This window comes from Pongo pygmaeus, chromosome 6 (genome assembly GCF_028885625.2).
Source record: "Pongo pygmaeus isolate AG05252 chromosome 6, NHGRI_mPonPyg2-v2.0_pri, whole genome shotgun sequence".
NCBI lineage: Eukaryota > Metazoa > Chordata > Mammalia > Primates > Hominidae > Pongo > Pongo pygmaeus.
In genome coordinates, this window is record NC_072379.2 from 2780253 (window position 1) to 2792443 (window position 12191).

The following is a 12191-nucleotide window of genomic DNA, read 5'->3' on the forward strand; positions in this document are numbered from 1 at the left end:
CCGGAGAAGGCCAGACCTGCGACCTGTTGAGAAGATGTGGTCCTCCAGGAAAGCTCTACCTCAATGACAAATAGGCGGGGTTACGTTCATTTGGGTGAAACGCGTCAGCTTTTAAAATCACAGGATGAAGTGAATTCATTGTTAATTAAAGGGTGCCAAGGTGACAGGCCTGGAACAAGAGCCCTTCATTTTCACCAACAGGACCAGGCGAGAGAAGGGAAGCCCTTCCACCGACCACGGCCCTCCGTGCCTCTCCGCACCCTCCCACCCCACCCACGAGGGCCAGGCTGTGTGTCGGCCCAGCAGGGAACTCAGGCTGATGTGGGACCCCACGGTAACCTCACCTGTGTCCCGCTTTGGTTCATGTTACACACACACATCCGAAAGAAAACCAAAGGGTGAAAATGACCTCCTGGAACCTGCTCAAAAAAAAAAAGCACTTAAGTTTGGGGTGGAGCTAAGTTTCCACTACTGTGAAGTCGGCCACTGAGCCCCATTTCCAACATGACTCCCAGCAAATCACCATCAGCCAGGTGCCGAGGCTGCCGGGCTCTTGAGAGTCTCACAATGACATTGTCCGGGAAAGATTTCCAAACGTCAGGGTTAAGTGTGGGAGCAATTCTCGTCCCCGCCACACCCGGATCTGCCAGGACAGAGAAGCCGGTACCCCAGCAGGTGGTCTGCTTTTCTGCACAGGAGCACTGTGGTTTATTTCTGAGTTCCACCCACTTCCTACCCCTCACCGCACACAGACACTGACTTCTAGCAGCATCCACCAGGCCGGGGTATCTGGAACTCCCTCACTTCTAGGGACCTCCTGTTCCCCCTCCTGCTGGGTTCTGGGAGCGCGCCCTGTGAATGGGAAATTCAAACACTGAGAAAAGCTTATCTCCCAGGGACTAGCTGAGTGGGATATGGGCTAGGCAAGGCCCAAGCATGGCTGTTCTGGGCCCTCAGGTCCTCCGGGCTCACGGGCTGGAGCCATGGCCATGGCCTGCTGTCAGCAGAACCACGCCACGCCGGCATCTCCTTGAAGGGGCTGCCCTGGGCCCGCAGTACCAGATGGACACAGCCGCGCGAGGGGAGGGGCGAAGGATGCTTCCAGGGAGCAGTGTCCTGTGTCTGAAGTGAGCTTCCACCCGAGGAGATGCCAATACTGCAGCCCAGAAATCCAATGCATCTATTTCAATGGCGCCCTGAACACCGCAAATAACCTGCCTCCAAGTTTCAGAAGGTTCTGGAGGGAGAGATGGAGCAGCAAGTGAATGAGAAGCCGTAAGGGCAGGTCTCGGTGACCTGAACGCTTTCCTCCAGACAGCGTGCGAGACAGGCCATGAACCTGGGACCTGGAGGCAGGAGCAGCACGTCCACACCCTGTGGGCTCCACTCCCAGAGCTCAGTTACTCCTGAAAACCGCAGACTCTGCCTCTCTGCCGCCGTTGAGGCCTGCTCAAAAGGCGGCTTCAGCTCCTTTCTTGTGAAACCTAACGCTTTTCTCTTCCAGGTCCAACACAACGCCTCACAAAACAATCACGAGATTGAAAGGCTGATGTCAGTGAACCATCCCCTTCCAGGGCACGCGGTGCCAGACCCTCCCCTGGTGCCTCTGTATACAGGCGTCCAGCCCGCCTGCTGCAGTCACCCCACCGACTCTCAGGCCTGGACCAGCTCCCCTGAACACCAAGGCTTCAAGGAAACAGCAGGATCCCATATTGCAGGACCATCTCTCCCTGGGGCTGCTGTGCAAATTAAGCAAGTCTTAAAGTGGCCTGTCCTCTTCAAAGCAAAGCCTCCTGAATTTCAAGCAATCATTTCAGAAAGAGGCTACTAAGCACATGTGATGCACCTTACAGAGAAATGGCACCAAGAGATTTGGAAAGGCTGCACGCGCGTGATGAAAGATTAGCAAGGATTTCATCTCTGGCCTTAAATCACCAAAGAAAATCCACCATCCCCGCACTTCTCGAGGCAGGTTGCTGGCCATAGTGAGAAGACCTGGTGGCGCGTTATATGGTGAAATACAATCCTCACCACACTAAACATGGATGTCCCCAAACCTGGAAGGAACCTTCCAGCTGGCCTCTTCAGTGACTGTCAACCCTGGCTGACATCAGAACCGCCTGGGACATGGAGAAACCTCTATGTATGAGTTGGTGTCTCAGGCCTGACGGCTCAGCACACTGCCTGGGTGAGAGCTCCTCAGGTGATTCGACTGTGTCCCCAGGACAGAGAGCCACTACATCATCCAGTGTGGAGACGTGAGGACATCCAGGCTCCCAGAGCTCAGCCTACAGTCAGAGCTCAGCCTACAGTCAGAGCTCAGCCTACAGTCAGAGCTCAGTCAGAGCACACTGTGTGCTCAGGGCAGGTGTTTTTCTGGCGCACTCTCTGCCTTTCCCACTTGTGGTCAATTCAAGCCCCCACCGGCCACACAACGGGCTAATGGTGCTGAGTGGCATCCCCACTCCTCTTTCCAGAAAGCTGCTTGTTTGGGCAAGAAGAGAGATGCCCCGTGATGCCGAAGAGCAAGTTACGGCGGAGGCCTGAGCATGAGAACTCTGGTCACATCATGCCGAGGACCGGATGGTGCCCATGCTTCCTGTGAGTGGTCTCTTCGCTTTCTGGCTGGAACGATAACCCCAGGGGTTGCGAGGACAGAACCTCCACCTGCCATCCCCATGGGCACTGCTGGTCTCCAGAGCACGTCAAGGTCCTTCCCCTCCCAGCTTCTGATCTTGGAAAGCGAGGCCTCTTACGCTCACATGCATGTGTTTAGGTGTATATGCTGCCATGCTTTAAAAATAAAGAGTGTTTTGAATAAAAGCCTCTGGAACACAACTTTATTATTTTTTTTTTGGAGACAGAGTCTCACTCTGTCACCAGGCTGGAGTGCAGTGGCATGATCTCAGCTCACGGCAACCTCCGCCTCCCGGGTTCAAGCGATTATCCTGCCTCTGCTTTCTGAGTAGCTGGGACTACAGGCACGTGCCACCACACCCAGCTAATTTTTGTATTTTTAGTAGAGTCGGGGTTTCACCATGTTGGCCAGGATGGTCTCGATCTCTTGACCTTGTGATCCACCCGCCTTGGCCTCTCAAAGTGCTGGGATTACAGGCATGAGCCACCGTGCCCGGCCATCTTCATTTATTTTTAAGATGGGGTCTTTGCTCTTGCCCAGGGTGGAGTGCAGAGTGCGATCACAGCTCACTGTAGCCTCAAGCTCCTGGGCTCAAACGATCCTTCTGCCTCAGCCTCCCAAGTAGCTGGCACTACAGGCACGCACACCATGCCCAGTTGATTTTATCTGTAAAGATGGGGTCTCTTGTGGCCTGGGTTGCTCAAACTCCTGCACTCAAGCAGTTCTCCCACCTTGGCCTCCCAAAGTGCTGGGATTATAGATGTGAGCCACACCTGTATTACTTACAATGGTTCTCCTACATGCCAGGCTTTGTTTGGTATGTGGAAATAAAAACTGTGATGAATAAATAATAAACCACCTTCAAATAAAATTAGGATTAGAGCTGGGTGTGGTGTAATCCCAGCACTTTGGGAGGCTGAGGTGGGCGGATCACGAGGTCAGGAGATAGAGACCATCCTGGCCAACATGGTGAAACCCTGTCTCTACTAAAAATACAAAAAATTAGCTGGGTGTGGTGGCGGGCGCCTGTAGACCCAGCTACTCGAGAGGCTGAGGCTGAAGAATCGCTTGAACCCAGGAGGGGGAGGGAGACTCCGTCTCCAAAAAAAAAAAAAAAAAATTAGGATTAGAGTGATCTGCTCCGAATTCTGGGGACTGAAAATGAATTTAGTGTTAGTTTTGAATACTGGCAAAATTTTATATTAAGCAAAGAAAGACTAAATTTATTTTAATAAACATTCAGAGGCTGAGGGTAGCCAAATTTTCAAGCCAGACCCTCCCAATGTTAATACACTGTGCAAAGCTTACGCCATGAACAACTGACCTGGACCACTACCATTCCAATGGGAGCCTCTACCTTACAATACCAGGTTAGATGTCTGTTCCCAGAACCCCCAAGTTAGTTACAACTAATAATCTTCTTTCAAGAGTTTTTTTTTTTTTTTTCAATCTTGGAGTTAATAATCTGACTCATTTTTCTTTTATCAAAGAAGTAGGAAAATTACAATAAGAATTCTAGAGATGTCTATAAATTACAGACCTATGACTCAAAATCCTTGAAACAATTTCTCTACAAACAGAAGAGTTAAAAATAGATTTCAGTAAAAACCCTGTATGCGTTCTTATGTGTAAACAATACAGCTATGAGGAACATGTCTTATTTTGAGGAACTTTATTGTTACATTTTTGCAATAATTGAGGCACAACTACCTCCTGCTTTTCCAACATCTTAATAAAAAAGACAATAAGGATTAACAGTGAAATTAAAATTAAAAAATACAAAAGCCTAAGGTTCTGGAGACAAAACTGACTAGAGTCTATGTGTAGCAAAGTTGTGAATGACAGTTTAGCCTTGCAGAGTTTCCTTCTTCTCCAATTACAATGTGTTACAGAATTTGGAAGGGGGTGTCTTTAAAAACGTTCTAATTCACCCCGGTCATGAGGAGGAGGAGGAAGTCCAGCTCAGCAAGGCCAAGTGCCTCGGCCAGGGCAGTGGGGTCAGCGCTGAGCAGGTCAAGAGCTCGGGCCCGGGGCCATCCCATCGCACTTTCTATTGAGTTAAACAGACCCCGCAACATCTCCTTCCTCTTATGCTTCCGGTTTGAAAGTGACGAGTAAATATGTCAGACTGTTTAAAGGAAAACAAGCACTCACTGACAAGGCTGGACTACTCAGGAAGGTGTTTCAAACAACTCCCCTGCTACGCCAATCACAGCGCTGCTGTCGCCAACAGCGCCACGAAGAGGCTCTCCCCGTTGACGGAGGATCTGCTTGCACTTCCCCTGGGCTCTGGATTCTAACACACACAGGAGAGACAGCGAAAGCTGACCCAGGAGGCAAACAAAGCTCACCACGCTCTGGACCAGGCTGCGCGTCACTGTTGCAGACTGCAAATGTGACCTGAGACCATCCCGAGGGCCCCACCAAGAGTTCTCTTCGTCCTTTAAAACGTGGTCATCGGCACTCATCTCCGGTCACATCCGTGAGGTCTGTGAAGAACCACAGAAGCAGTACAAAAACAGCAACTTCTTTATCCAGCCAAAAAAGGAGCCACAAGCCCAGCGAACACTGACGCACAGCCTCGAGCACTGCAAGAGAGAGTTCCATGCTGTCTCCTGATGAGAACGCTGTGCTAACAGGGTGACCCAGAGGCGGGTTTCCCCTTCCCTCTTCTGCTTCTGCATCTGCCCCAAGGGCTTGTGTTTATCGGGTTTGCAGAAAACAAGCCAAGGGTGAGCTGCAGAGGGGCTCAGGGTCAGGGGCAGCACGGCCTTGAGACAAGGGCCCTGGGATGTGTGACTGAGCCACAGTAACATTCGGGTGCCAATTAAGAAGCTTTTCATTTTCTTGTAAATGCTAGGACACATCCCCAAACACACTAGGCAGGACTTCTCAGTAGAGTGATACACAGAGGGGACCAGCTTGGAATGCAATGTATTTTAAACACAGTGAAAGCCACCTGGCAGGTAGCTGGACAAGTGAGCTGGGCCCAGGACTGGCCAGCTCGTATCAACATTCACAGGCTTCCGCAGGCTCCCCCAGGACAGCGGCATCCGAGAGTGTTTACTTGTTGTGCAAGCACAGTCATACAAGCGAGGGGCCTCGATGAGAATCAGACTTAGGGGAGAGCTGTGAACAGGCACGGCTGTCCAAAGGCACTGGTGGAGCGGCAGTTTGGAGAAACTCAAGATTCCTCCAGCGTCTGTGGGCTTCCCGAAAGGTCAGCTGTTAGCTCGCCAAGCAGCTGGGGCATTAACAAAAGCTCTGCTAGTGGCCTTGCCGGCTTTCTGAAGCCCCAGAAGAGGAATGTTTCTGAAAGAAGGAAACGCTATGTGCTGCCAACTGTGTGTGAGCAGATGGCTTGCAGGAAGATGGGAGAGCCATCTGCGAGGGGACCTGGTTTCTGTGTCTTTGCCGTTGGGTTGGGCGGCGGGTGGCTAAGGGGAGAAGAGCACCGCTGTGTGTGCACGGACGGAGCAGCAGTCACCGTGGGCATCCTGTCTCACTCCGTGTTGTGCTGCTGGAAATCGGGCAGGGTGGGAAGGGCTGAGCCTGCTGTAGGGGCGTAAGGTGAATCCACACCTGCAGAGCTCCCCAGCCCGTCCTCAGAGCTGGGAAGGGATCCCGGGCACAGCTCCTCAGCTTCATCTGAGAGGCTTGGACTAGGGGGTCTTAGGAAATCGGCACGGGAGTTTGAAAAGGCAACATGCTCCCTTTGGGAGGTGGCCTTCAGACACTGCGGCTGGGGCTGCAGGGCCGGGCTCAGGCACTGAGTTTAGCAGCATCGGCGTGCACCGGATCTCTACAAGCTACCGTTAGGCAAAGCTTTCAGGTTAGTCTGTCTCAGGGAAGACTTGCGAGTTAGAAAAGCCGTCTGCAAGGCCAGCTGGTTTTTGTGTTTCTGTCATTAAAGACAGAGCGTGTGTGTACACACATACACACACACACGATCCTCAATTAAATTGTGTCAGAAAAAGAGGAACATTTCTGTAAAAGCAAAGCAAGCTGTGTGATTAGGTGTTCCGTATTCACAATATCATCACTCGGATTTTCAGTAGTTTCACTTGCCCCCAGGATTCAGTAGCTAACGTGACAGTTTCCATGTCCTTTTGCCTAGAGCTCGCTGGCTGGCTGGTCTGACGGCATTCCTGAGCCAGGTATTCCAGGGCACGGATCCGAGAAACCCACTCAAGGACCACACAGACAATACACACCCAAGAGTCTGACCCACAGCCGTGGAGGCTGCTCAAGGACGACAAAGCCTGGGGCTTCCTCGCTCACTGCAGCATGATGTCCTTCAGGTTCTCCTGCAGGATGGTGTCTTTCACAGCATGGAACACGAAGCGGACGTTCTCGGTGTCGATGGCGGTGGTGAAGTGGTGGAAGAGCGGCTTGCTGCGGTTCCGTCTCTTCCTGTCGAAGCACTGGACCAGGTAGCGCTGGACGTCCTCCAGCCTGTGCGGGTCGCCCCTGAAGTCCGGGAAGTGCTTCTTGATGCTCACGGTCTTCACCTTCTCCACCAGGAGGTCCATCTTGTTGAGGAAGAGAATGATGGAGACGTTGAAGAAGAGCTTGTTGTTGACGATGGTCTCGAAGATGTTCATGGACTCCACCAGCCGGTTGGTGCGCCTGTCCTCCATGAGGACCTGGTCGTACTCGCTGGAAGACACCATGAACAGGATGGACGTGATCCCGTCGAAGCACTGGAACCACTTCTGGCGCTGGGACCGCTGGCCGCCCACATCTACCATCTTAAAGGGGATCTTCTTAATAACGAAGTCATGCTCCACAATTCCCTTGGTGGCTTTCCTAGCCAGCAGGATGTCTTGCTTACTAGGAAAGTAATTCTGTAAAATACAGGATGAGGCAGAAATTTAGGGGGAGGAAGAAAGAACAAAAGAAAATAAAAACAAAAAGATAAGAAGGAAAGAGACTGACTTTTGCAAGAGGTTGAACCAGAAACCAAAAGCAAATTTCATTTATAAAATTATCAACTGGCCGTGAAACAGAAAGAATCAAATACTTCATTTCAAAACGAACGGAGGCTCACCAGTCTGAGGACGAATGCTCAGAACACTCGTGGGCAGGCCCAGCGCAAAACCACATCCATTTTCTTCTCCAGAGGAAATTTACCATCTTTTTTGTTTCCATACCAGAGATACCTTTTTATTTTTCTAACTCCTAAAGCTTATAGCTTCCAAAACCTTACTGTGAATTAATTTAGGTTTTGTAATGTGATGTAAATTCAATCTGCAATACACAACGTTATTCTTAGAAAATTCTTTAAGTCTTTAGCAACACACAGGCAACCATACTCTTCACCCACTTTGACTTTGCACTATTAATAATCCTCCAGGCCAGGCATGGTGGCTCACACCTATAATACCGGTGCTTTGGGAAGTGGGAGGAATACCTTGAGCCCAGAAGTTCAAGAACAGCCTGGGCAACATAGTAAAACCCCACATTTACAAGAAGTAAAAACATTAGCTGGGTGTGGTACCGCATGCTATAGTCCCAGCTACTTGGGAGGCCGAGACAGGAGGATCACTTGAACCTAGGAGGTTGAGGCTACAATGAGTTACGATCGTGCCATTGCACTCCAGCTTGGGTGACAGAGTGAGACCCTGTCTCAAAAAATTGAAAAACAAAACAAACCAACAAAACACCTCCCGTGATGAGTGCACACACCACTCAGGCAGCTTCTCACCAAAACACCAAACAGGGACATGATCACGCTTCGATCTAGAGGTCTGACTACCACCCACAGGGTGTGCAGGGGACAGAGAAACATCTTCAATAACACTGCAGGGGTGGAAGAGCAAAGTCCACATGGTAAGAAACCCTACAGGATAAATAATCCAGTTATTCCAATAAACAAATTGAAAGAAAAAAAGGAGAGACATACAGATTAACACTTAAGTGATCCTGACCAATGGCAATGCATGACCTTATTAGGTTGTTGATTCAAACTCTGCTAAAACAAAGCAAAATCAACATGAAAACATTAATGAAACAACAGGGAAAATCTCAAAACTGACTAGGATGACATTACGGAATTACTGCCAATTTTTCAGGAACCATACGGTATTGTGGTTGTGATTTTTCGTCTCGTCTTTTTGAGGTACACTCTAAAATATTCTCTGCATTTGCTCCTGGAGGCTGGGCGAGGGCTGCTGAAACAAGACTGGTAATCAGTGATAACTGCCACACCTGGGGTTTCATTAGACTATTTGTTTTTGAGTATGTTTGAATTTTCCGTGAGATAAAGTTAAAAGAAGTCCTCCTTTCACTCATGAACTCCTCTGTCTCCTTTATGGTGATCTGGGCAAAGGTAGTGTCCTCCCCTCCCCACCGAGACGGAGCCCAGATCTAAGTGAGAGCGTGCCATTACAGTACTATTTGTGGTAATGTGATAGAACAAGCTCGGCCTGTCAGTCCAGCCAAAGCCCTCACAACGTGGACTGCTTTGGTCTCTGGACACGTGTTTTCTAACCCTGGAGCCCAGCTTCTTCAGGTGGGCGTGCTTACTCACCAGCTGGCCGATCCGGTCCAAGTTGTCCAGGAAGTACTTCACCGATTCCCCCTGTCAAGAAGGAAGAATATTCACAGCTCAGTCTGGATCGAGGAATCCTGATGTGGCCAATACAAGAACTGAACAGGGTAAGAGCAGTGGCATTTCGCCTCTGTGTGAATGGGAAAGCAAAGGAAAAAGGCGAAGAATGTCCGTCTGTTTTCTAAAATAAAAAAACTACCATTAAAGAAAATTTTTAATGCAGGTTCTTTAGCTCCAACCCCAAGATTCAAATTCTGGCTGTTTTTCAATTTTCCCTGCTGGGTTTTGGTGCGTGGTGGGATGCCGGCCCCTCTGATGGGGGACTCTCTCTTTCCAGACATGAAGGCTGGCCCACTCCTGGCCATGCGGCCAGCAAAGGACAGGCTAGAATAGGATTTTAGATTTCGGCTCCTGGGTACAGTCTTGCTTCTGTCGAAGACGGCCCAAGGGACCCAAGACATTGTCCTTAAAGACAGAAGATCCTGACGAGAAGGAGCATCTGGCAAAACATCTTCCAGTTTCTAGAAGGAGTCCATTATTCCTTCCCACATTTTTATGACCTGATTTATAGTAGCAAACACAAGGGAATCTTCCATTTGAATTGTGGTGGTGGAATGACGGCCAGTCTTCTCCTGCCTGGACCAATCATCGATACAATCTGAGACGTGTTCCATAGTGGGAAGGGCCCTGCGGAATCACCCAGGACCCTGTTTCAGGAAGCGCTGAGCCGCTAAACGCGAGGCTCACACGGGGCACGGGAGGAGCCGGGAGAGTGCAACCGCCGACCACAGAGCAGTCCGCACGTGAACAAGCACGCACTGAGTCCCTTCAAAGGTAGCATGTTAAAAACCAATTCTACCACTTTCTATAAGATTCCACTTTGAACCCTGCTCTAAAGACAGACACCAGCAGGCGGGGTCAAGGCTTCCAGGCTGCCCTGACATCAGGGCTTGTGGGAAGAGCAGTCACTTTCTGCGTTCTCATGGAAGTGTACAGGGGCAAGGTCATGCACATGTGGCGAGCAGACGCAGGAGAATTTTAAGGAGAGAAGGCCATCAGAACCGACTACGTGATGGTGCTGAAGCTTGTGACGTTGTAAGGGATGGAGAAAGGCGGCCAGCACCTGCTCAGTCTATCTCTTTCTCCTCTGTCCGAGACAGACTGAGGGGAGAAAGCAGAGAGGAAGCTCCTTCAGGGAGGAGCCCACCTTCCTACTTTAGAATGAAGGCCTCTGGATGTTTTCAAATCGAGTGTTTTGTTTGAGGGGACAGAAACACACATCTCCCCATCCCAGCACTGCCTGTGCTGAGCGAGCACACCTCCTCCTCCTCTGTTTCAGGACGGGGCGAGCACGAGTGCCTCGTGACCACCGGCTCTCCAGAGCCCCAGGCAGAGGCCCAGCTCTACAGCAGGGAAGGCATCAGGAGTGCCAGGGTGAAGGTACCCCAAGCGCCCGGCACGACTGACCTCTCATGCCTGCTCGCTCTCTTCCTCACCAAGCCCCCGTGATGTGGGAAGCCACTGTGAGGCCGGTGGGACAGCCGCCTTCCTGTGGCTGTGGCAAGTCCCCCTGGTCCTCTGCACATCGTGCCTCCTTCTACACCCTGACAGGAAGCAGCTGGGAGAAGCTGCTGGCCGCACTCACTCCCCTGATTTACAAGTTCCTTCCTCAGCGCCTTTCTCTCCTGCCTCCTCCTGCTCTCCTGCCCTCACCTGGGCCTTGGGAGGTGCCACACAAGCCCAAGAAGCATCAGGATACTGTCCCTCCCTCTCCTGTGGCCGCGGGTTCTCCCAGGGAGCTGGGAGTGGCAGCAGCTCACAGCCCGAGCCACCCTTGCCCGTTTCTAGGCAGGTGGTGGCACCAGGCACGAAGGAAGCAGAGGCAGTTCTCCTGCAGGGTTCTAGCTGGGTCAGGCATGGAGAGTCACAGTGGCACAGGTGCCCCGGCCAGTGCTCTTATCACCACAGGACACAAAGCCCTGGATGCATGTGCTCTACCCAGATAGTACGGACGCAACGGGAAAAGCACCACAGAGGACACAATCAGGACGAGCTAGACGGGAAGCAGGAAACAGGAGGGACGTTTCCCTCAGTGTGAATCTAAACACCACTTGAGTCTGAAATCAGTCCCCCAACTGCACTTTACAACACAGATTATATGAAAACACTTATATGAAAACATCTTCACTGCTGCTTTCTCTACGATGACTGAATGCGGATGGCTCATTTAACTCATCACAGCATTTGTATCACTACTTGGAATGCACGTAACTTATCTGTGACTCTCAGCCATCTTGCATGATTGGCGGAGGAGAGGAGTCAAATCTAGTTTCATGTCAGGGCGGCCTCATCTCGAGAAACAGCCCAGGGGGTCCGTGGGAAAGCTGCCACTGAACTGTAAGGTGCCAGGGACCGTGCCACAAGCTCTCTAATGGGGGCTGGAGGGGAGGGAAGAAGGGGACACAGAGCAACCCTGTGCGATCCAGAACGCTGTCACTCACATCTGCACTCTTGCTGTCCCTGAGGTTTGGTGCACTGCGGTTCACCACCAGAGACTGGACAATGCAGCTGCTGATTGGGCACGCAGCCCACGGGACGATCGTTTGCAACAGACTCCTCAAATCTCACAGCAGCAGCTCATTAAAAGGGCCAGGTTTACAATCCCATGCATTTTCAACACTAGGAGAATTCAGTCATTTCTTCAGAGAAAAAGCATGTGGCAGAGACTGAGATGTCCACATGAAATTAACTGCTTGGTGGTTTTATAAAGAGGCACTGTGCCTGCCAAGATAAGCCCAGAGTCCTCTCGATGGCTGCTGCGGTCACGCGATCTAGAAACACGAATGGATCCAAAGTGGGCTCTCAGGACTCTCCCTGGTGTGAAAAACCTACACCGCTCAAGATTAACACAAACTTGGACTTGTGGATTAAACGAAATGAATTTCATTAGGCTGGGGCCAGTGGCCACTGAGCACACACCTGACAGGGGCCTGTCCGCTG

General features: G+C 51.0%; 2 protein-coding genes across 3 annotated transcripts in view; one reads left to right on the forward strand and one right to left on the reverse strand.

Moving 5' to 3' along the window:
* Window positions 1–2817, forward strand: part of AMZ1 (archaelysin family metallopeptidase 1) — a 38785-nt gene extending 35968 nt beyond the window's left edge. The window contains exon 7 of the mRNA XM_063667200.1: window positions 202–2817. Coding sequence (XP_063523270.1) covers window positions 202–402 — 201 coding nt within the window. The 3' untranslated portion in view covers window positions 403–2817. The remainder of the gene's footprint in view (window positions 1–201) is intronic.
* A 1478-nt stretch (window positions 2818–4295) lies between these two features.
* Window positions 4296–12191, reverse strand: part of GNA12 (G protein subunit alpha 12) — a 123587-nt gene continuing 115691 nt past the window's right edge. For both annotated transcript variants that reach the window (XM_054494578.2, XM_063667202.1), the window contains exons 3-4: window positions 9171–9221; window positions 4296–7485 (exon numbers count right to left, since the gene is read on the reverse strand). In XM_054494578.2, the coding sequence (XP_054350553.1) occupies window positions 6916–7485; window positions 9171–9221 (621 nt within the window). In that variant the 3' untranslated portion in view covers window positions 4296–6915. The remainder of the gene's footprint in view (window positions 7486–9170; window positions 9222–12191) is intronic.